This window comes from Gobio gobio (genome assembly GCF_949357685.1).
Source record: "Gobio gobio genome assembly, chromosome: 4".
Lineage (NCBI taxonomy): Eukaryota > Metazoa > Chordata > Actinopteri > Cypriniformes > Gobionidae > Gobio > Gobio gobio.
Genome location: NC_137100.1, coordinates 25,191,427 through 25,217,445, shown reverse-complemented (window position 1 = coordinate 25,217,445; position 26,019 = coordinate 25,191,427). Strand labels below are relative to the sequence as shown.

General features: G+C 38.1%; 1 protein-coding gene across 1 annotated transcript in view; it reads left to right on the top strand.

Moving 5' to 3' along the window:
* The window catches only part of rasgrf2b (Ras protein-specific guanine nucleotide-releasing factor 2b), an 88,782-nt gene that overhangs the window by 21,351 nt on the left and 41,412 nt on the right, over positions 1-26,019 (top strand). The window contains exons 2-9 of the mRNA XM_079814175.1: positions 11,483-11,589; positions 13,619-13,766; positions 15,303-15,392; positions 15,611-15,864; positions 22,085-22,164; positions 22,492-22,685; positions 23,169-23,278; positions 25,555-25,673. Of these exons, the coding sequence (XP_079670301.1) occupies positions 11,483-11,589; positions 13,619-13,766; positions 15,303-15,392; positions 15,611-15,864; positions 22,085-22,164; positions 22,492-22,685; positions 23,169-23,278; positions 25,555-25,673 (1,102 nt within the window). The remainder of the gene's footprint in view (positions 1-11,482; positions 11,590-13,618; positions 13,767-15,302; positions 15,393-15,610; positions 15,865-22,084; positions 22,165-22,491; positions 22,686-23,168; positions 23,279-25,554; positions 25,674-26,019) is intronic.

Here is a 26,019-nt window from a genome sequence, read left to right as displayed (position 1 = left end):
AAATAATGCGGACTGACGGCTTCAAAACAAGCAAATGCTATCAATTAGCAACCTTGTTGCTCACGGTATGGCTGTCTTTATAGGTTTATAAGTTATTGTTAAAGGAACACTTTAGAGTGTTAGAGTACCCCTCCAGTTAAACAATTGAGTTTTACCGTTTTCGAATCCATTCAGCCGATCTCCGGAACTGGCGGTAGAACTTTTAGCATAGCTTAGCATAGATCATTGAATCTGATAAGACCGTTAGCATCTCGCTCAAAAATGACCAAAGAGTTTCGGGACTATTTTCAGGCACTGTAATATCATTGCGCCGCTGCACCCATGGTACGGCAGCAAAATTCCTTGGTTATTACGCAGGAATGAGAGTTTAGTTCCTAGCCATTTCAGCCTAGAAAATCACAACTTTTCATTTTCCGTCGGTCTTAGTACACTATGTAACTACAGAAGAGTCAAGTTTTAAATAGGAAAAATATCAAACTCGTTGCTCATTTTTGAGCGAGATGCTAACGGTCTAATCAGATTCAATGATCTATGCTAAGCTATGCTAAAAAGCGCTACCGCCAGACCTGGAGATCAGCTGAATAGATTCGAAAACGGTAAAACTCAATTGTTTAACTCTAGGGAAGTTGGAAAAAGAGCCTATTTTCAAAAAAAGTGGAGTGTTCCTTTAAAAATCAGTTTCCCTATGGAGAAAATGAACGGAGTTTTCACTTCTGGAATCCGACTGTTGCACACTATTCGAATTCTCATTTGAATACAGCCTACAAATGCATCCTCCTTTCCTTTTGCCTTGAAGGATAGAACAAGTGGCTATCCCAAGATTCATTGTGTGCCAGATTAGATGTTTTCTTTTTTTTCTTTTCTTTAAATAAAAAAAAAGAAAATGCAGATTACACTTTTAAATGTACTGTATTTGGGTTTCAATATCTGACAATACAAATGTTGGCCCCACTTTATATTAGGTGGCCTTAAGTACTATGTACTTACATCAAAAAATAAGTACAATGTACTTACTGTGTTCAAATTGTATTGCAAAACACTTTTGCTGATATCGATGTGGGATACGGGTAGGGTTAGGGACAGGTGTGGTGGTATGGGTAAGTTTAAGGGTAGGGTTAGGTGTAAGGGAAGTGTCAACTGTGTAATTATAAATGTAACTACAGAAATTAATTACAGATGTAATTACATGCAGGTATTTTTTAAAATGTAAGTACAATGTAAAAACATGTATGTACACAATAAGTGCATTGTATCAAATGATTAATTCAAATGTTAGTGCATAGTAGTTAAGGCCACCTAATATAAAGTGGGTCCCAAATGTTAAAAAAATAAAAATAAAAAACACTTGAAAGCCATTCAAATTTTGACATATCTTACCAATATGCGATTTTATATATAGTTTATACTCTTTATTGTGTATATAAATGGACCATGGTGAACATATTTAGAAAGGTTTTATTTTCACACAGTTAAATATATATGTCCAGTACAAATGTTACTGTCACTCATCAATGGCAGCTGTCACAGTTGCTACGCAACAAGAACAATCCTGCGTAATCCTTCCATTTAAAAAGAATCGGTCTGACCTTCGTGGCCTTTGGAGTCTGGGTTCTTCGAAGGATGCAGCCTGTGAATTGGGACACAGCTTGTGTGCACGACACTCTTCATATAATTCAGCACCTCAGGGCATGGCCTTGTGAATGCAGGGCCACAGCATTTCGCAAATGTATGACTTGTGTGAGGAAATAGGTTAGGAAGTATTTTAGCCACCATGGTCACCAGTCCATTCGCAGCTGCAATGAAAGGAGCTCATGCGTGTAAAGGGGCAGAGCGTCAATGATTTAGTTTACTAGATCAATATCAGTGTGAGCTGTTTCTCAAGATAATATTTGGCGCGATATATACTGTAGTATAACAGTTTTTTTTGCAAAGTTATGGTTTGGCCTTGCATCTAAGCAGAATGTTATCTAAACTTATCTATGAGTGCATTGATATGCACAATCGTTGCACAATGTTGTGTTTAATAACCAAACAACATCTAGGTCATGCAAACACCCTAAATTCTTTTGCTGTTCATAAATGTTTTAAGCAAAACCCGATCCACACGAATACTGTAGATTTTTGGGGGAGTAGCCAGATTTTGCTCAGCATGTAAACCAGCATTCTTCTGGCTTATTTGGTGTTCTTGCTCACATTTCTGTTTATATTTCAACATCAAAACATTTTTTTTTTCCTGCTAGCCACTAGGCCAGTAGTTCTGATTATTACCTTCTCTGGCCCCATGCACACAACAGAAAGATCTTTGTTTCAGTGTATCCTTATATTTGCTGAACACACACACACGCACGCACGCACGCACAGTAAATGCACTTTATATTACCTGGCTATTCTGTGCTGAAACATATAACAGTTTTTGTTTTGTTTTGTTATATCACACAAGATTAATTTCTGAATCATCTTTTTGTAAAAAAAGAAATCTGATTGCTTTCCTTAGTAAACGTTTGAGCAAATTACTTCCTCCCTGTTATAGCAGGAAGTATCACACTAGAGCCTTGCAATAGACTGTTTAAAAGATGCTCCAGGGCTTATGATTGAAGAGATGTAATATTGTGTTCTGTATTAACTCTGATGTCTGTGTATTTATGTTGACTTATTTTTGTTTTTATCTCATCCTATCACGAAGCCTGCTCACATTCCACTGCTTGAAAAAAAAAACAGCCTCTAAGTTCTTCAGCTGTTTAAACTTTTGATGTTCGTTATCAATTTACAATAAGACTTACATTAGTTAACTATATTAGTTAACGTGTCAGGTTTATGTTTTGTTTTATAGACTTTTAGTTTGTATTTCATTGATTCCCTGGCTGTGTCCTAATTCAAAGGCCACGCCTTCGAAGGCCGGGTGTTGTTAAATGGAACGGTCTAGCCTACAAAGGACTGTTCTTGACAGCTGCCGTTGATGAGTGACAGTAACGTCATATTAAGTTATATTAAACTGTCTGAAAACAAGACAGGGTTCACAACCTGTCTAAATATGTTCACCATGGTCCATTTCTGTACATAATAAAGAGTATAAAAGATATAATCGCATCTTAGTAAGACATGTCAACATTTGAACGGCTTTTTGTTTTTTTGTTTTTTTACATTTGTTTCATTAGATATTTGAGTAAGCTGAAACCCAATACTTACGTTTAAAAGTGTAATTTGGGAATTTATCTAAAAAAAATCCTGTTGTCACTAGCTTGCAATGAATTCTGGAATAGGCAAGGCCGCGAAGGATCCATCTGTTGTATCCTTCATTTTCGAGTCCGTGAAAAGGGTCCAGAAGTACATTTGAATATTTAAGCAAGTTCTGCTAGGTTTACCAATCGCTTACAAAGCTATCTTGGTTTTGTATAGGCCTATGTATTAGGAGATCATAAAAATGCCTGGTGCTGATTTTATCCTTTTGTTTACATGCAACTTAAACGCCTGGAGAGAAGTGCAGGAGGACATCCAGTCAGCCTGGGAGACTGTAAATAGATCGAGGGAGGGTTACATAAGGCCTCTCGCCTGTCTGTACTAGAAAACGCTGAACGCTTAATCCCTTGAACTTGACTTCAACTGCAATTTTACGCTTATGTGCACATATGTACATACTGTATACTGGACGCATAAGCACATCTGTAAACAAGCTGACACAAACCGTTCTTTATATCTCTGACATATAAATGACTATGACAAACTAACTCAAATATTTGTGATGACTCAAAGAGCAACGAATGGAGCTTGCTGTGTTTCTTGTTGCATGACCAGCTGTAGTAGCTTGTTTCATAGTGTCAGTTGCAAATGCAAAAATAAATGTAAACGTCAGATACTCAAACAAACGCAATATGTTCTGCTTTCTGACCCCTCAACCTTGCATTAGCAGATTGCATTTGTATGCAATACGATACCTTAAATAAATATATGTATATAATTTTATATAAATATATAACTATTTAAACTAGTGATAATTATCTATGCTTATTTCTCACTGGATTCTAAGTGTATGCTAATTCAGGCACCAAGGGAGGGAAATGATCAGCTTTCATGCATTTAGGCTGTCATTGCTTTCTCTCAGTGTCAGCTCAATACCGCTAAAGGAAATGATGGTGCATTTCACTGTCTGCAAAAGGCCAAACCTCATTTGTTGAGATGTCAGGCTGTGGTTAGTAATGCTTAAAGATAAGTTTGGCTGCCTCAATGCAGTTAATATTTCCTTAATATTTGGCTTTGAAGCAGCACTGTTTTTTATGGATACACAAGATTGCAGTAATAGTTCACTCCCCTATATAAACAAGAACCTAGTTGATTTTTACTTTGATGTTGTTGTTTATTATTTGGTACAAGAAAGAGTCCAGACCCTGGTGATAAGGAGCTGTCCCATTTTGCCGGGTATTCTGAATCTGATTATATATATAAAAAATCCATTATATATTTGGACAATGGGCACTCATTCAATCCCACATTGCACCGCAATAATGAGTGTACAGCTGATGTACACACAACGGCTGTCCGAATTTACACACTCGTTTTCATTCACTCATCAAGTGAACTGTATTAGTGGATAACGGAGGGAATAGTGAATTGAGGTTTTAGGGGGCAATTTCAGATTCAGCCCCTGTCGTGGAGACTGGCGAGGGCAGCCCATAACACATCTCGATTGAGAACAGAGCAGTCTGTCAGATGTGTGTGTGTGTGTTTGTGGGCGTGCGCACGATCTCGATTGAGACCCTGTCAGATGTGTGTGTGTGTGTGTGTGAGAGCATGCAAGTGCGCGCCGATTTGTTGGTGTGTATGTGTGTGTGAGAGGGTTTGTGTGCATGTGTGGTAGCTCTTCAAGCAGTTCCTTTGACCTCATGATTCTCATTTGCTCTGTGTGCAGGTTTTCTTGTAGCTCAAACTGTAGAGCATGGCGCTAGCAACGCCAAGGTCATGGGTTCGATTCCCAGGGAAAGCAAGAACTGACAAAAAATGTCAAATGTGTACCTTGAATGCAATGTAAGTCGCTTTGGATAAAAGCGTCTGCCAAATGCATAAATGTAAATGTAAATGTAAATGTGTGTTTGAGTGTGTTTTAAATGCAATTACAAAGCAATTGATTGGTTTTGTTTAACTCTGAAACATTTTTCGAGTTGTGTTGTGGTAAAAATAGCTACCAGCGCCAGTTGATTGCAGAGTGCAACCATTCTACGTCATCAACCTAGAACGCAAACAAAATGGCGCCGCCCATTGTCCAAATATATAATGGATTTTTTAAATAACGTGGATCTTTCATGGGTTTTCTACTACATATTTCAGTAAGAGACATAATTTATGTTATATTAAGCCATACAAGTCTCAACACCATGGGATCCCTTTAAATTTTTCACTCTTTGTTATATTGCAGCCATTTGCTAAAATCATTTAAGGTCATTTTTTTTTCTCATTAATGTACACACATCACCCCATATTGACAGAAAAACACAGAATTGTTGACATTTTTGCAGATTTATTAAAAAAGAAAAACTGAAATATCACATGGTCCTAAGAATTCAGACCCTTTGCTCAGTATTTAGAAGCACCCTTTTGATCTAATACAGCCTTTTTGGGAAAGATGCAACAAGTTTTTCACACCTGGATTTGGGGATCCTCTGCCATTCCTCCTTGCAGATCCTCTCCAGTTCTGTAGACGTTGGTGGACAGCCATTTTCAGGTCTCTCCAGAGATGCTCAATTGAGTTTAAGTCAGTGCTCTGGCTGGGCCATTCAAGAACAGTCACGGAGTTGTTGTGAAGCCACTCCTTCGTTATGTTAGCTGTGTGCTTAGGGTCATTGTCTTGTTGGAACCTTCAACCTTCTGGTCAACCTTCTGCTCAGTCTGAGGTCTTGAGCACTCTGGAGAAGGTTTTCGTCCAGGATATCCCTGTACTTGGCCGCATTCATCTTTCCCTCGATTGCAACCAGTCGTCCTGTCCCTGTAGCTGAAAAACACCCCCATAGCATGATGCTGCCACCACCATGCTTCACTGTTGGGACTGTATTGGACAGTGCCTGGTTTTCTCCACACATACCGCTTAGAATTAAGGACAAAAAGTTCTATCTTGGTCTCATCAGACCAGATAATCTTATTTCTTACCATCTTGGAGTCCTTCAGGTGTTTTTTAGCAAACTCCATGCGGGCTTTCATGTGTCTTGCACTGAGGAGAGGCTTCCGTCGGGCCACTCTGCCATAAAGCCCCGACTGGTGGAGGGCTGCAGTGATGGTTGACTTTCTACAATTTTCTCCCATCTCCCGACTGCATCTCTGGAGCTCAGCCACAGTGATCTTTGGGTTCTTCTTTACCTCTCTCACCAAGGCTCCCCCGATAGCTCAGTTTGGCCGGACGGCCAGCTCTAGGAAGGGTTCTGGTCATCCCAAACGTCTTCCATTTAAGGATTATGGAGCCCACTGTGCTCGTAGGAACCTTAAGTGCAGCAGAATTTTTTTTGTAACCTTGGCCAGATCTGTGCCTTGCCACAATTCTGTCTCTGAGCTCTTCAAGCAGTTCCTTTGACCTCATGATTCTCATTTGCTCTGACATGCACTGTGAGCTGTAAGGTCTTACATAGACAGGTGTGTTGCTTTCCTAATCAAGTCCAATCAGTATAATCAAACACAGCTGGACTCAAATGAAGGTGTAGAACCATCTCAAGGATGATCAGAAGAAATGGACAACACCTGAGTTAAATATATGAGTGTGACAAAGGGTCTGAATACTTAGGACCATGTGATATTTCAGTTTTTCTTTTGTAATAAATCTGCAAAAATGTCAACAATTCTGTGTTGTCTGTCAATATGGGGTGCTGTGTTTACATTACTGAGAAAAATGAAAAAAAATGAACTTAAATGATTTTAGCAAATGGCTGCAATATAACAAAGAGTAAAAAATTTAAGGGGGTCTGAATACTTTCCGTACATATATGTATATACAGTATATGCACCCACAGTGCACCCATATATATATATATATATATATATATATATATATATATATATATATATATATATATATATATATATATATATATATATATATATATATATATATATATATATATATATATATACATATATACATATATGCACATATCACACACATATATATATATTATTATTATTATTTTTTTTCAAGCAGAAAGTACAGACGTTTTTTCCATTCTATTATTGAATTGTTTATTTATTTATTACATTTCCCCCCTCATTTCTTTATTTACTTGACCTTATTTTTTTCTCCCCATACTTGGCTCAAATGCTGCCTTCATATAGGCTATCAGAAATTTGATAATTCCCACTTCTGAATTTGTGATTACAAGATCATCACATTCAAGTTCGAAATGGGAGGGTGTTCATGTGCAATTTTTACTTAGGAAACTCGTATTTACGATAATTTTGAGAGCATGTGAAGGCAGCATTAGTGTAAACACAATGAATCTGCAATAAATTGTACAGGGTTTGGACAATGAAACTGAAACTGGCCAATATGCATGGACTGGTGGCCAATCTTCACTGATTTTACATTCCATCTGTAAGATCAGAGTGTAAAGGTTGAATTAGCAGAGCAATAGCACAGCTGTACATTAAATATTACAATCCACACATTATAATGGGAGACATATCAGAGTTCAAAAGAGGACAAATTGTTGGTGTGTGTCTTGCTGGTGTCTCTGTGGCCAGGATAGCAAATCTTTGTGGTGTTTGAGAGAGCTATGGTATCCAGGGTAATGTCGGCATATCCCCACAGGACGAACCACATCCAAAAGTAGTAATTGTTGACCCAAAAGGAAGCTGTTTGAAAGGGATGTCCAGGTATTAACCCAGAGTGTATCCAAAAAAACATAAGCTACCCAACTCACTGCAGAATTAAATAAGCACCTTGACTCTCCTATTTCCACCAAAACTGTTGGGATCTCCACAATATTCATGGTCGGGCTGCTATATAGACAAATGTCTGTTTCATTTGTGCCAACAGTGCAAATCTTGGGCTGTGGACAATGTGAAACTTGTTCTCTGATGAGTCCACCTACTCTGTCTTTCCCACATCTGTGGGAGTTACGGTGTGGAGAAGCCCCAAAGAGGCTTAACACCAGGACTGTTGCATGCCCAGTGTGAAACACCAGTGGATCAGTGATGATTTGGACTGCAACATCACGGCATTCCCTACTGTGCTTGATGGGCGCGTCACTGCAAGGACTACCAAACCATTCTGGAGGACCATGTGCACTCAATCTTTCCGTGTTACAGCATGATAATACACCAATGCACATAGCACGACTTGTGACAGAATGGTTTGATGAACATGAAAGAAGTCGAATGATCATGAATGAAGTTGAACATCTCTCATGGCCTGCACAGTCACCAGATCTAAATATTTTTGAGCCATTTTGGGATATTTTGGAGGAGCAAGTCAGAAAAGGTTTACCTCCACCAGCATCACATAGTGACTTCATCACTGTTCTGGAAGAGGAATGGCTCAGAATCCCTCTTGCCACTGTGATGGACTTGCATCTGTCATTCCCAAGACAAATTGATGCTGTATTGGCCGGAAAAGGAGGCCCTACACCATATTAATAAATTATTGTGGTCTAAAACCATGTGTTTCAGTTTCATTGTCCAACCCATTTCAAAGCTTGTGAAGCAGCTTACTAATATCACTATGAACGCACACAGACTAACCAGCTCACACCGTGAATTATCCCTCAGGTCATTATGACAATAGCTGATTCAACTCCTCTCACATCTGCTGTTAAACGGCTGTGTGTGTTTATTTGACTTGCAGATGGCCTCAAGCCACACAGTGCTCAGACTCTCATAACCCTGTACCTATTTTAATTTACAGAGCTCGTCAGCATCTGTGTGCTGGCAGTATAAGCTTGATGTTTCTATCAGTCTGTAATATAGAGCAGATGCTCTGATAATATGTAAATGCAGGCCTTTTGTGGTTGTTGCTTTGCTTAGGGTCGGCACAACACAATTTTGTTCTATATATTTTAGGCTTTTAGACACAAATAAGAGACACAATAATGTCTAAAGCTTCAGCAGATCAAATAAATTAAAGAATAAATTCAGCAAATTTTGTCAAGATTGTGACATTGTTGTTTGACTTTTTCAGCTAATTGAGAAAGGGCAAAATTTGAATTAGGCAGAACACAGACATTAGATTAGTTTAAAGGGGTCATGAATTGAGAAATCAAGTTTCCCTTGAGCTTTTGATATATAAAAAGGTATAATATAAGAATATCCTGTAAGTTTCACAGCTGAAAACTTCCTTGTTAGTCAAAGAATAGCTTTTATTGACAGCTGGCTCAGCAAACCCTTGATCTCGGAATGTGCCTCCCTGTGACGTCAGAGTGTGGTGAAACACCACCTTAACCGAAGAAGACAAATGCCTGATTCTGTAGTCCCGCCCACCGATTTATGCATGACATGTTATAGATAAATAACATAGGTCTACGTGGAGCTAAACTGGATTGAACTTCCAAGCAATAAACATGCTGCATAAGTTTAATTCGGATTTCAATATTATGAATGCATGGATAAACTTTATTTTTAATGAATATCCAGCTCACGTGGGGAAGACATTGCACGTTTGTTCCTTCATTTCACCACAGATTAGTTTGTAAACAAGAGACTGGATTTGCAGACAGGATGAGATTACATGAATGAATGAAGCAACACACATGTGTGTACATGTCTAACTGAACATAACTTAGCACGCTGTCACAGGCTGGAGAATCCTTTATTTGAGGTGTTGTTGGTTCATTGTGCTGCGATTCGTGATCAGACTCGGACATGTATTAGCCTGACGATGTCATACTCAATTCTAGTCAGAATATGAGTCTGATACTGCTCCGTTGGGCTGTGATTATGGGGCGAGTTTCAACCGAACCAGGAAAGACCTCAATTGGATAGACCTACAACCAATCAGAGCAACGGAGCGACGCATAATGTTAGTTGTCAAACGTCAACAGAACTCAACTGCACACAGTGTCGCCAAGTCTGCGGTTTTGCCGCGGGATGTTTTTCCTTGTCCGCGGGTTGAAGCGACCCCAATTATGTGATATTTAGACCCAGGAACCCAGGTAACCCTGCCAAAAAAACACATATGTTACCCCCCTAACGCCTTTTTTTTTTGCTTTTTTTTAGCTATTGGGCTTGTTTTGGGCTAGTTTTGAGTAGCAATTGGGCGGGTTTTGTTGTGAAAACTTGGCAACCCTGTGCACGCACGCTCGAAGAAGTGAGTGTAAACAATGTTTGCTGGTGTTGTAAAAAAGAATTTAAGGATACACAGAGTACTTACCAACACCATCCTCATTTCTGAGAGAAAAAGTAAAGGTGAATGCACAAACGAACAAGTTCTCCGTTTAGGATTAGAACAAATTCAACCCAAGCGCTCTTTGGTGACGTGGATGCTTACGTTACTGTTTATCATCTGTCCATCATCATCTAAAGCCCGCCCTGACAATTTGATTGGTCCGAACAGCTTCTGTTCGGGCATAGTTGCTCCAAAACGGATCAAGTCCAGACCGAACTTCATGAACTAAAATGTTGTGGGCGGGGCTAAGTTCGGCTGGCATCCAGGCTAGACATGTATGGGCCAGGGCTCGCAAAGCCCAATGTCCCAGGGCTATGTGTTTTTCAGACGGGCTACCAAAACGGATCACCGGTCTATCTTAAATAGTGAAATAACATTGCTTTCTTGATGTGCGTTGTTCACTCTCTTGACTTGATATTTGAAGGAAAAATACAATTGCGAAAGTTTTGATCATGCTGATTTGTCTGACTCTGCAGTGAGGCTTGTGCGTGCGTGTGTGTGTGTTAGTGATGCACAGTTCGCGGTTATATCCACCGATCGGGCCGACCAAGTAATAAAAAAAGACATTCCAATGATTTGTGGGTGGATGAGAAATAAATCATTGTGTTTTTTTGATAAAGACATTTTGCAAGCCCTGTGGGCGAATAATTCCGGTTGCCGTATTCCCACACACTTTCAAAACAATGCCTCACACATACTCATGGGGGAAGCTCATTATAATATGCAAAGCTTATCCAATCATACCACTGGGCGTTTACTTCCAAGTCTTCAGTGCGGCACGCCCATAAAAACCGAGCGTTCCATGAGAGAGGCTCAAAACCAGGGTAGAAAATAGCCTATTACTTATTCATTATGTTTTTGAATGTAAAAACCACGCAAACGTCATAAGTTGACCTCAGACAACAGTATAAAAAAATTTAAAAAGCCAGTTCATGACCCCTTTAAAATAGCTTAGCAAAGCTAAGTTGCTTTTATCTTAGATAATAGTTTATTTAACATATAATAGTTTTTATTGTTATAAAATGGGACACAAATGTGCACACTATTTGTGGAAAGTGCCTTTAGTAAAGATTAAAGTTCTGTAGATTCTAAACACACACAGGCTTCTAACTGTCTATTTTTATTTTTTAGCATTATTTCCTTGTCATCTTCGGGCATGATGGACAAAAGCCTCTGGAACTGCGGACGGAGGAGGAGTCAGACTGTGATGAATGGGTGGAGGCCATCCTGCAGGCCAGGTATGCAGCAGAGTGTATATTTGTTTTCTGTATCCTGCTCGGTTCAGGATAATATTTTACAGCGCTAAAGAAGCTTTGCTCTCAGGCTGAAAGAATAAAATCATCATAATAAGAGACATATCAGAGCGGATTAAGTCAAGCGCATTGTGCATTTATCCCTGTCACTGTAGAGCAGCACAGCAACAAATAAGCCGCACTGAGGTTGACAGCACTGTTATTCCTCTCTCCTTGGTGCTCAGACGTGCAGCCTAAGATAAAACGTAGTTTTATATCTCGTCTCCAAAAGACAAATCTCTAAAGAAAGCTTAAACTGCTTTATTTGTTGGATCATAGATCTGCCTTAGAGCAAAGCTGAATATTAAGCTGTAATTTCAGACTGTGGAAACACTGTTGCCAGAGGCAGTCTTTTACCTTTTTTTGTTGGTTTTTGAGGGTGCACCAGTCTTGTCTCACTTTGTGCCCTAGGCAAGATAAGATTTTTTTAGCAAGTTAAAACTTTTTAGTAACTTAGTAGTTCATTTTGCAAGTGTAAGTCTAGTGGGACAGTTTTCTTTTATGTGGGGTTAATTTTTTTTTTTGAATGGATTTTGTATTTATTTAGCTGAAGCAATTTTGAATATTTATTTTATTTATTTCTTTAATTTAATATTTTTTTTATTTTGGTTGTTTTTTTTAATTTCCCTTTCTTTTATCTCCCCAACTTCATGTCAATGTTTTCTCTATTTAAGCTTATTTATTTATTTTTCCTTGTTATTTATTGTTGTACTTGGCAATTTTGTAATTGCTAAAAATAGATTTTTTTGACTGAAGACATTTCTGAGACAATGACTAAGTCTAGTAGTGGCACAGTTTTCTTTTAGCATATGCAAATACATTACATTTATACATTTAGCAGATGCTTTTATCCAACGTGACTTCAAAAGAGGAATGTAACAAGCAGTTTGTCACAGGTACTATTACTATTACTGTCACTAATACTATTTAAACGCCAAGTTGATTAGAAAGCTACATTAGAAAACAAGCTAGAACAGAGGTGAAATGCAGAAAAGAAGAGAAAGATTTTGTTTGTGTGTATAACCACACAGGGCTCGAAATCCTGGATTGAAATACATTTTTTGACATGACACCATGGCAATAACATTCTTTTTGAACAATTACCATGGTAATACCCAAACTCATGTCACTGGTTGCTCAAACAAACATAGCAAAGCCTCAGTGTTTAGACATTTTGGGAGAAATTGCTTATTGATAGTTTTGAATGAATTTTAACATTAATAAAAAATATACTCTTCATCTTCAACAATAAAACAAATGCAGTTTTATGTCTGAGTGGGGATTTATGATGTTATGATAATAGTGTGTTGTTGTTAGCAACTTATGCACAGAGACACACACACATGCACATGATATTCTGCAGACACACAAACCCTCTGAGATTTCAAGCACTCACATGCTGACACTCCAGAGATTTATACTCCCTATACAGATTTATACTTTGTACATGAATTGCGTCACGGGGGTGATGGGCTGAATCTAACGGATTATTGGGTTACGCATGAGCAGATGTGCCTGTGAACATCTGGTCAGGACACATTGGACAAACAGGCCGACATTGTTCACTTAAATGTAACTGGAAATAAATCATGGACAATACGAAGAGAAGTGGACCAGCTAGATGTGACAGTATCTTTTGGAAAAACACATGATTAAGATATATTAAGATATAATGACAAATAGCGAAAGGCTGCTCACTGCAGAGCCACTGGGTGGAGCTTGACGTCCAGTTGACCTGATCGTTGGAGATGATCCAACCACACCAAAACCCTAATATCAACCCTAATCCCTAAACCTAATTCCACCTCTTCACCTCTGGACCATTTGACCAATTTGGCTCTCCAATGAGCACCAGTTGCAGTTCCCTCAACTGACCATTCTTATTGTTAAGGCCTTCTAAATGAACCCATGCAGCATAACACATAAACTCTTACTTCTGAGATCTCATTAAGTAACCCTGTCATTTTCATCTCAGCTACTCTGACATCATCATTGAGCGTGAGGTTCTTATGCAGAAGTACATTCACCTGGTGCAGATTGTGGAGACAGAGAAGGTGGCAGCCAATCAACTCCGCACACAACTGGAAGACCAAGACACGGAGATTGAGAGACTTAAAGCTGAGGTAATGTATAGGCTTGAGCTGTGCTATTTAATGGGCTGTTTTCCCAATATGTGGCCCAAATTTATGAATCAGTAAACCACTCTAGATCCCATTTATCTAATGACAGTGCAGGTCTCCAAAATGGCGCCATTACTGAATGATCCTGTGTACTAAAAGCATTTGTGACTTACACAAAGTGACACAATCCTGATATGGAGTTTTACTAGGTTTACTTTTCTCATATAGCTTTTTCCAGGAGTTTCTTTTTGTGATTAAGGTTACCAGCAACATATTCAATCCCAGTGTACCACAGAGCATCTCTCAGGCTCTGCACCTTATCTGTTCCCTAGCTGTGTTACCAGGGAATTATCCTCCCCATTGGCCCAGTCACCATGGGGACAAGAATTATGCCCCATTATTGACTTTGCAGGGTCAGTGGCATGTGAACACATGATTTAGAGTATAAATCAATGCAAAGCAATGAGGAATGTGTAATCTTAATTAAGTTCATTATACTTGCTGGTCAATATTCACAGAGGAAGTGATATCTCTCTCTATCGCTCCATCCATCCATCCATCCATCCATCCATCCATCGCATAGTGTTGTTTTCATTGTGCTATTTCTTTGCATAGACATAGGTCTGGTGAATAATAGAAATGGTTATAATATCCACTTTTGTTGCAGTGTCACAATTATCCTAGTATCCTTCTATGAATAAATGATGAAGCCATGAAAGCAATGCTTTGTTGTTTTAGACACAAACATCTGTACATGCAGTTTTTATGAGAATATTAAAAAATACATTCAGTTTTAACAACTACTACAGACTCACACCCCCATATTGTAGAAAAAACATTTGTATTGATAACAATAAGTTACTCACAAATAGTATACATTCTGTGTAATTGCAGCATTTCCATGTGATTCTTTTCATTATGGAAACTTAGTATAATTTTTTATTGTTGTAAAAAAAATGAAATAACACTGATAAATTTAGCATTATTATAAAATGGCAGTAAAACCAGTTAAGGAAACATCACCATCATCCTCTTAAAGCGAAGAGTAGCAATGAAAGCCTTTAGATTTGATGAAAGGATTTTTTGTATTGACCATTACCTGGTATCTAGAGTGTACAATAGCACTTCAATAAACTGAAGTCTTTAGCCTTTGCCAGCGGTCTGTGGACCACACATACTGGGAGCATTTACGCATAAGCTGCGGGGCATTTAACCTATTTGCATCCGGAGTAAATGCCTGATAAAGGCTTGGTGAGAGAGCTTTTTGATGAAGGCTGTTGAATGAAGGAAGGAAATTGTCCATGGAGAGGAAGTTAAGATGGGTATCTGATGGGCCAGCACCCACACAGGGTCTCCATGACCCAAATTTATGACACACTAGTTATTCATTGAGAGGGATGAGCGCTAAATACTCCAGCATTATGAGTTGTCAAATTATAATCACAGAGACCATTTGCCAGTCACCTCCACCAATTTCCCTTCTCCCATGTTCTGCACATTGTAATGCTCGGTCATGTTGTATTTTGTTCTCTCTTAAAGATTGTAGCCTTGAACAAAACGAAGGAAAGAATGCGTCCCTACCACGTATACCAGGAAGATGAGGATCCTGATATAAAAAAAATAAAAAAGGTAAAGAAAAACTATATTACATAACCAGAAGTATGTGTGCAGCCATATGGGCTCGTTGAACATTTAACCAAGGCCATTGGTGTGCGAAATTAATGCAAGAAGTATCAGAAGTTTTTCAGTTTCTGTTTTTGTGCTGCTCATGATCATTCTGTCTTCTAACAGTGATCACAAATACTAACCCTAGATACACTAAAACAACTCGCACTTTTTCTCTGTAGGTCCAGAGCTTCATGCGAGGGTGGCTGTGTAGAAGAAAGTGGAAGATTATTGTGCAGGACTATATATGTTCTCCTCATGCTGAGAGCATGAGGAAAAGAAACCAGATCGTCTTCAACATGGTGGAGGCTGAGACAGAGTACGTCCATCAGCTTTCCATCCTGGTAAACTGCTTCCTGAGGCCGCTCAGAATGGCTGCCAGCTCCAAAAAACCACCTATAAGCCACGATGATGTCAGTAGCATCTTCCTTAACAGGTGCGTGATTTTGTTTCTATGGCTTTGAAAACTCCTGAAAAGTCAATGCATGCTCATTAGAAAAAATGTGCCTCTACATGCATTTTTTGCATTTTTCCAAAAATGTTCAGATGCATACAGTTCACTTCAGTTTTAGCTGAAATACAGGTTGAATCTGAATCGCCACATATACCATCAAATAGGCCATTATTTGAGGGGACAGCCATTTGTAGTGGTGTCCGAAACCATAGTAGACGTTATTGAGTGAACACATTCCATCCCACATTGCACCACAATAATGAGTTTACAGCCAGTGTACACTCAACAGCTGTCTGAATTCACTCGTTTTCATTCACTTCTTCAAGTGAATTGCATTAGTGGACGTAGGGAATTGTGAATGAGGGTTTAGGGGGTGATTTCGGATTCAGCCTAACACTAGGGGTGTCCAATCCTGCTCCTGGAGGGCAAAAATCCTGCAGATTTTATTTCCAACCAACTAAACTCTGCAGGATAGTAGCCCTCCTGGAACAGGTTTGGACACCCCTGCACTAGTGGCAGTAAAACACCAACAACTTTCATTTCTTTTCACACAAATCATGATTACAGGGGCAGATTACACTGGTCTATAGCCAGTTCTTCTGAAATAAGTGTAGTCAAACTGTATTAATTCTGTGTCACTGAGAACAAAACTGACTCTTAAAATTTTCGAGATGTGCTATTGGGTCAGTATACCACCCTTGACTTGGGAATGGCAGAGCAGTAATAAAGACAAGGGATTTCATTTTAAACCAGAAATGACTAAAATACATCTTTGACTGGATCTATGAATAAATCGATGACTGAGTTTGAATAGTACTTGCTTTTTAGGCAAAACAACGAATGATGCAATTTGAAGCTGGTATAGCGTCATACATGATATGAATTGCATCATTGGCATTGGATTGGTAATCTGGCATACCGAGCATTTTCCCTGTGGGCCGATGCACTTTAGGGCCGATACAATTTTAAATTTTTTTTGGCCAAGGACTGACCCCTCATACAGGGACAGTATTCTGAATTGACAGGCTAAAGCGAGAGAGTGCATGGGAAATTGCAAAAGGCAAATACCCGCACAGCGCTGCCCCGTGAAGAACGTACACTGTGTTTCTGCTGCTCTGTGAAGTGATAAACAGCGCAAGTCGCCTGATCCATTCAGTTTTGACTCGTGTGATATGGGATCATTACAGGTTCTGTCGTGAATCTAGCTGAAAACAACCGCGACATGTCAATACATGACGAGGTCAATTAGAAAACGCCAGTACACACAACTGCAAGCTTGTCAATCTAGCACCACCACATTTATAGTAATTTACCTTGCAGTCACTAATAGTGAAGAAATATGGTGTTTTGGCAGAAATCTATTTATTAAAAATGTTGCTATTATTACATACCTTAAATATTGCAGAATATCACTTTTAGCGCTTTTTTTCTACAGTGTTTGTGTTTACATTTTTTTATTACATTTTCTATAGTTTATTATTATTGATTTATTTTAGAAACATTTACCCATCTTCCGTTGATCTTACAGTTAACTACAGTTAAACTCTGGATTCTATGCAAGAACCATGGTAAATTTCATTAGGGCAACTAAAGGATAATTTAACAAAACAAGCCTGGATCCCATGAATTCAGAACAACACTTTTTTCCTCTTTACATATGTTTTATTGTTTTCTATAGCAATTCCAAAAAAAGCGCAGATGGGAGTGGAAAGTTCTGCGCGTGATCTACTGACGACGCGCAAACTAAAGAACACTGAAGCCGGATCATTTCCATAATGACCAACACAATCTATCAGTTAGCGTCTGGTTTAAGACGCAGAATGCTTTTTTGGGTGGTAAATAATGGAACAAATACCAGTAAATTGACGAGCGCACACCTTTGTAAATCACCATGCATGATTCATTGAAATACTCTCCTTCCATAAATGCATATGCAATAAGGTCAGCCGCAAAAATAACTGTGCCCATGCCTTTTCAGCGCAAATTTTTCATTGTGTGTCTTTAGTAAATCCTGACAGTAGTTTTTTAACGCCAAATGAGGGGTTGTGCTGGTGCAAGCTGTTAGTAAATTTGGCCCTAACTCTTTAAAAGTATTATTGTTATATATATTGTTGTATATAGTTCAACCCAAAATGTCATCATTTACTTACTCTAATGTCATTCCAAACCTGAATGACATTATTTTTCTGGAACATAAAAGAAAATTATTTGAGTCTTTTTTTTGTCGTCCATGCAATAGAAGTCAAGGGTAGCCTTACCAAATGGTAAGGTTGGCAACATTCTTCCAAATATATTCTTTTGTGTTTCACAGAAGAGAGAAAGTCATACAAGTTTGGAATGACATGAGGGAGAGTAAATGATGACAGCATTTAATAGCAGTAAATTTACTTTATGACATCATAGCTCAAAATCAGTGCTTTACTGTCAAGTGCATTTCTGTGACAAAAGCGCAATATTAAATTTAACTGCATTTGCAGTAAATTCAATAAAATCTATCATTATTTGTCCCAGTCCTAGTTTTATTTATGTACTCTAATTTAAGGCCTAAACCCCAGCAAAAAAATTTACGGGGAACTTGTGGGTTGGATGGGCTGGATTTTAGCCCCAGTCCAGCCCTGATAATCACCAAAGTCTCGAGATGACAACAATTTACATTATATTCAGAGCTGTTCACGTCCTCGGACTGGGAATTATGCGTTTCTATGGCACCACTATCAACGCCTAAATGAATCTGCAGTGGTCAGGTGGTACAAGTAGGAGCTCTCAGAAAACTCCCATCTTACAAGCTGTAATTACAAGCTCTATACGAGCTCTATATTAAAAAAGTTGAAATCACGTAATTGTAATAATTACAACATGGCGTAAATGCACCTTTAGTTCCAACACTGTTCCAACACACATATACCTGTAGTTTTCAAATTAGCCTGAAGGACTTGATCAGGTGTGTTTAATGAGGGTTGAAGCTAAATCTGTGACCCTCCAGGAACTGGGTTTTGCTTCCCTGTCATACAGTGTCATGCTCTCTCATTTGTCATTGTTTGATTGCAGACTAATGCTGAGTGACAAGAGATGCTCCATTTAATGAAGACGAGTCAAAACTACAAGCACAGAGTAGACCCTGAATATGGCTATTTGTACATACTAGTTTTTATGCTTTTTGTTTCATAATACATTTGATTTCAATAACCCTTTGCTGCTTTTTCAAAAACAGGACAGCTGACAGGTACTATCTACACAATATACATAGTAAATGTAAATGTGGCGTAAAATGAAATTAACTTAAATATCCTGGAAACAGTGGCCAATCAGTTGTTTTAATTGTCATATTTGAATTCAGCTCATCAAAATACATAATAAATAGCACATATCTCTAAAGCAGACACTTTCTTTAAAATAAATGGAAAAAATGAATACATTGTGATAATTGCATCAGATTACCAGCTCCATATGTATGAATTTTCTGATGTAGTAAACTTGTTAAGTAGCTCACCTGCTAGAGCATTGCACTTGAGTATGAATCCAGTTAAACTCAAGTCACCCTAAAAGAGTTCAAATGCTTGCTGAAGCAAGCTAAAATAGCATGGTGGCTTCAGAAAATGTGTTTTTATCTCATGTTTGCTTTTGTTAACACTATCACTGTAGTGTAGGTGGTATGTTATTTTCGAACACAAACTTTTTGCACCACTCACTTAAATTGAACTGCGATATACAACAGCCAATGTAATAAAATGATGCCAGATTCACATTCATCCTGATATGGATAAAAATGAACTCGCTTTTAGTGCCACTCACCAGATATTTCACTTTGAAAGTGTAGCGAAACGTGCAAGAAGCAATGATATATTTTCACTAAAAAGTATGTACATATTTGGCGTGCTGTCCGGGGGGATTTGGCCCGAACCCCGAGTACTTCCCCCATTCCTGGTTGGGATAGGAAATATTAAAGAGCAAGGAGTTTGGGTGGTGCTAGGATGCTGGAAAACTGTCATGGGATAGAGGTAGTTTAGCTATACCTCCTCTCGTGCTAATTTGGTTGATTATTTGAATGTGCTCCTCCTGAACATAGTTAATAAAAAATCATTTTGTAGAATTAACACCACAGGCACATTTTTCCAATGAATTTGGGCTGCAAAATAAAATATGTATCCTCAGTGCCTCAGTGTTGACACATAATCACTGCAGTGTTGTGATAGCTTGTTTGCATGTTGGTTTGGACCATTCCATCCACATCCTTCTGCAACGCAGAAATAGTAAGTAATATTACCAGGGTTCAAAGTTAAAATTTTTTTTGCCATACTTGCCAATTCATTTAGAAGATGACACCTGCCATTTTTAGTATATGTTCATCATTCTTGTAAAATAGTTAAGGACTGGTTGACTGTTTTTGAAACATCTCATTCAGATGTACTGACTATGTTATTTTAAACCTAAATGAAACGTCCTACAAATGTTTTAAACATGTTTAATATATGGAAGCCCATTTCCACCACACAAGAAAAAAAAAATCATGCATAAAAAGACATCTTTAAGTCATAATTATGAGATAAAAAGACATACCAAGTCGAAATTATGAAATACTATGCCGGAATTATGAGATTAAAAAGTCGAAATCATGACTTTAAAAGTCGAAATTACGACATAACTAAATCGAAATTATGACTTGCTGCACATTGATCGGCCTGCGACCTGACACGACAGGATGTATTGTGAACACATTAAGGAGTATTAGCCTTTTTTACACGTGGTTTTAGCTACTAATGATGAAAATCTTGCCTTATTAGCTGAACGGCATGGAATAATGTCAAATGAGGGGCTACGTTGGTGCAAGCTGTTAGTCAATTTGGCCCTAACTCTTTAAAAATGTTATTGTTTTTAAAGGGACAGTTCAATATGATCCCCAGAACACCGCCACCCTCAGAATAGGTTGTAATGCACGATTTCGCTAGAGAACGAGCTTATCTAGCCCTCTACGTTTGCGTTTTTTTTGTTGTTTTTTTGGAGAAACTATGAAATCATAAAGTAATGACATGTCCAGTTTGCTCTGTCGGTACATGCAGTTACCTGAGGGTGGCGGAGTTCTGGTGATCATATTTCCATAATGACACATCAGAATTATGTTGTAATGCAATATTTTGTTTGAGAAAGAATTTACTTGTTATATTTTATTTTACAACAACCTCTTACTCCATTCCCTGTTCATTCTATTCTATTATTTTGTGTATAGCACATCTGTACATACAATAATGTATATTTTTGTGTATTTATATAGGCTATTATGTGTGTCTTATTAATTTATCTTTATTCTTTATTTTACTATATGTGTACTGTTGTTGTACTGGAAGCTTCTTCTGTCACCTAAAACAAATTCCTTGTGTGTGCAAACATACTTGGCAATAAAGCTCCTTTTGATTCTTTCTGATTCTGATTAAATACAAAGAAGGTATTTTAATTTGTCACGTGCGCCATTTATTGAATTATACAAGATAATTTTTACAGGAGTAGGCTATATTTACTGTTTAATGAAAACTGCTGCGATCACAACCTCCTGTTGCAACTGCTCCGCAGCAAAACTCGTACTGTTTCCCTATCAGTTACAATATCATTCAACCAACATTGTTGGTACATCCATATAACCATGACATTGGTCAGAGGTTTGAACTGAAGTTGCTGTTCAATGAAAGCTACTACCACAGCCACATCCGTTTTGTTCTTTCTGCGCCAAAGTTTGTTCTTGTTTATAATCCTTTCAAGAGCGTGTTTGCTCCGAGCTAATTTCATCATTAGTAAAACCACAATCAAAATACTCCTTAATGTGTTCACAATTCATCCTGTCGTGGCAGATCAATGAGCAGCAAGTCATAATTTCGACATAGTTATGTCATAATTTTGACTTTCAAAGTTATAATTTCTACTTTTTTATCTCATAATTTCGACATGTCATAATTTTGACTTTTAACCTCATAATTTCGATTTAGTAAGTCATAATTTCATAATTTTTTTTCTTACGTGGCGGAAATGGGCTTCTTGCAACCAAAATACAACATTGAGCTTACTGGTGAGATATGTCTTTTATTTATTCGCCCTCACAAAGTGAATGTTAAGTTTTGACCCTGGTACCATGCAATAATCAGATTTGTGTGATATTTAACTCATCATTTTGAATGGGCTGTTGTATTGATATACTCTCTTTTTTTGTCCTCAGTGAGACAATCATGTTTCTGCATGAAATATTCCATCAAGGATTGAAGGCGAGGATAGCAAACTGGCCCACACTGGTTCTAGGTATGTCATGATCGTTACGTTTTATCTCTCAGAAAGCTAATTACCGCACTCAGAAGCAGCTATTCAGAACACCTCACCAACAAAGACAGCACATTGCAGGGTGACACTAACATCAAGGACAAGCCATTTCCGCTGACGCACAGCATCTCAATCAAACCTGTCAATTTTCTCCTATCTCACCGTATACAGACACGCACAGGTCTGCAACAATGGTAGCCAGACAAAAAACCTGCCAACATCCTAAACCCCAGATAAGCATTTTTCAAGCGCTGCTGTGAATAAAAGAATCTATTTTTAATGACTTTGACTTTGTTTTCTCCTTTTCAGCGGATCTCTTTGATATCTTGCTGCCAATGCTCAACATCTATCAGGAGTTTGTGAGGAACCACCAGTATAGTCTTCAGGTTCTGGCCAACTGTAAACAGAACCGGGACTTTGACAAACTCCTGAAGCAGTATGAATCAAACGCTGCGTGTGAGGGGAGGATGCTGGAAACGTTCCTCACGTACCCCATGTTCCAGGTGCTGCTCTCGCACTCTCATTAGTGTCTTATTTAATTCTAGCCTGATTACTGAAGAGCTTGATTTGTTCAATTAATTTGAACTGCCCCTGGGAATTGCCTGCTTGTGTTTCTACAAACAAGAAATTTGTTTTCCATAAACCATTTGAGCAAACTCACTCGTGAAGAGCCTCATTTATCATTTGTAGAAGCCTGATGTATCTCAATTCCTCCAACATTCGAGGCAATCAGTTTCCTGACAGAATCTGTAGACTTTTTTTGAGGTAATTTTGAGGTGTAATCTGTAGAATTAAATGGAGTTGAAAGTTCTAGACTCTTGGATGAAAGCATTATCAAATTAGCCACAATATGGAAGTAACAAACATAAATGGAGCGAAGGATGTTTAAAACTATAGGTTGATTGATGGACCGACATTCTGTGGGTGTACTTTCTTTGTCCTTCAACTCTTTACAGTGTTTCTCTCTTCATTCGATTGATTGACAGATCCCTCGTTATATCATCACTCTCCATGAGCTACTGGCTCATACACCTCATGAGCATGTGGAAAGGAAAAGTTTAGAATTTGCCAAGTCCAAATTGGAGGAACTCTCCAGGTGAGAATAGCACCCTGAGGTGAATTCACTACTAAGTTGCACATTGTATTTCGGTGCAAAAAACCTTTGTCTTTTTCACTAACGACCCACAAACATGTGTAAACATACATTTAAAGGGATAGTTCACCCCCCCCCCAAAAAAAAAAATCTAAATTCTATATTTTGAAGGATGTTAACAAAACATTTTTGGTTACCATTGGCTTCCATTGTATGGGAGGGAAAAATCATATATTTTGTAATGACAGGAGGGTCAGTAAATAATGACAGAGTATCATTTTTGGGAGAACTATACCTGTAATGCATCGAAATAGCATTGCACCAGTTGTATTAAGTAATTTTTCTCAGCACAAACTCATTTCTATGTAAATCACTAGAGATTTGACTGCTGCAAATAAAACTCTTATTTGGCTTTAGAAAAGCATTTGGTAAATGAAAGTTAATTGAAAAGAGAACATACAGTTGTGGTCAGAATTATTGGCAACCCTGGTAAATATGATCAAAGATGGCTGTAAAAATAAATTTGCATTGTTTATCCTTTTGATCTATCATTCAAATAATTCGCAAAAACCTAACCTTTCATTGAAGTAAAAGAATTGAAAGTGATTCATTATTTCATAATAAATCACATTATGAAATAAATGCTTTACTCCAAAACACGTTGGCCATAATTATTGGCACCCTTTTATTAAATACTTTTTGCAACCTCCTTTTGCCAAGATAACAGCTCTGAGTCTTGTTCTATAATGCGTTTTGGAGAGAGTTTGGAGAACACCTGACAAGAGATCAGAGACCATTCCTTCATACAGAATCTCTCCAGATCCTTCAGATTCCCAGCTCCATGTTGATGCTTCTTCTCTTCAGTTCACCCCACTCATTTTCTATAGGGTTCATGTCAGGGAACTGGGATGGTCATGCTCAGTGACACATTTGTGTGTTGATTTTGATGTTTGTTTTGGATCGTTGTCTTGATGGAAGATCCAACCACGGCCCATTAAGATTTCTAGCAGAGGCCGTCAGGTTTACATTTTTTATCTGTTGGTATTTGCTAGAATCCATGATACCATGTATCTGAACAAGATGTCCAGGACCTCCAGCAAAAACATAGGCCCACAACATTAAAGATCTAGCGGTATTTTTAACCGTAGGCATTGGGGTACTTTTTTTTATCCCTGTTGGCACCAAAACCATCTGGTGGGTTTGCTGCCAAAAAGCTCTTTTTATAGTTTCATCTGACCAATAAAACTAGGTCCCTTTTGAATTTCCAGTCGTGTCTGACCACTGCATATGCTGGAGTTTGTTTTTGAATGAGCAAGAAGAATTTTCCTTGAATCTCTCATGTGGTGATATAGGGGTTTGATTTTTTTGACCCCAAGACTCAACTAATCTCTGCAATTCTCCATCTGTGATCTTTGGAGAGTCTTTGGCCACTAAAACTTTACTCCTCGCCGTGCATTAAGACAATATAGACACACGTCCTCTTCCAGGCAGATTCGTAATATCTTTAGTTGATTGGAACTTCTTAATTATTGCCCTGATGGCGGAAATGGAAATGTTCAATGCTTTAGCTATTTTCCTACAGCCACTTTCTCTTTTGTGAAGCTCAACAATCTTTTGCTGCACATCAGAACTATATTCTTTGGTTTTACTCATTGTGATGAATGATTAAGGGAATTTATACTCATGTGAAACAAGACGTCATAGCTAGACAATTTCATGTTCCTAGTCACCCTGGTGTACTAAAAATCATTTTATATTAAGGGGAATATACTTCAGAGATATTTTACTCATAAAAAATTCTAGGGGTGCCAATAATTGTGGCCAACGTGTTTTGGAGAAAAACATTTATTTCATAATGTGATTTTCCCCCGACTTTCCATTCTTTTACATCAATGAAATGTTAGGTTTTTGCAAAATGTTTGAATGATAGATCAAAAGGCTAAACAATGCAGATTTATTTTTACAGCCATCTTTGATCATATTTCATAACTCTGACCACAACTGTATTGATCATGGCAACAGTCAATGATCATCAGGATTGCAAATAACTTTATCTTAGTGAATTCCCCTCCTTTAAAAAAAAAAACAAAACACAAAAAACATGGGCGTTATGTAGTAGTTGTAAATAAGTTACACTTACACTTGAAAGTGCTTCTTATATCCTGACATGTTCATTTACAGCTTTGTCAGAGAATATTCTTATCAAAGTGGCAAAAAGTAATATGTGAATGTCTCACATTTTCATTTGTGACACAAGTGTCATGTTCACATTGTTTCAGGGTGATGCACGATGAAGTGAGTGACACAGAAAACATCCGTAAGAACCTGGCTATTGAGCGCATGATCGTGGAGGGCTGTGACATCCTCCTTGACACTAGCCAGACGTTTGTGAGACAAGGTGAGTCTTGTTAACACCTCAAGCTGCCACCTGCCTGACGCGCTGCTTTAAGCAGAAGCAGCACCTGAGTGACAGCGTTGGTTTGATCCCCTCGGCTTCTAAATAATTCATAGTTATAGAATCGGACAGCATTGTCTCCAGGATTGACAGAGTGTTTGATGTTTTCAGTCAGGTGTTTTATAATGTATTAGAGTCCAGCACTGTAACAGAGAAGAGGAAAACCAGGAATAACGAGTTGGGGGATCTCTGCATGGAATGTGTGGAATAGGAAATTACATCATTTCACAATGAGAGTTCATAGTTCTTCTTTTGTAGAATGAGTGACAGGGAAAGCAATTTCTTTTGT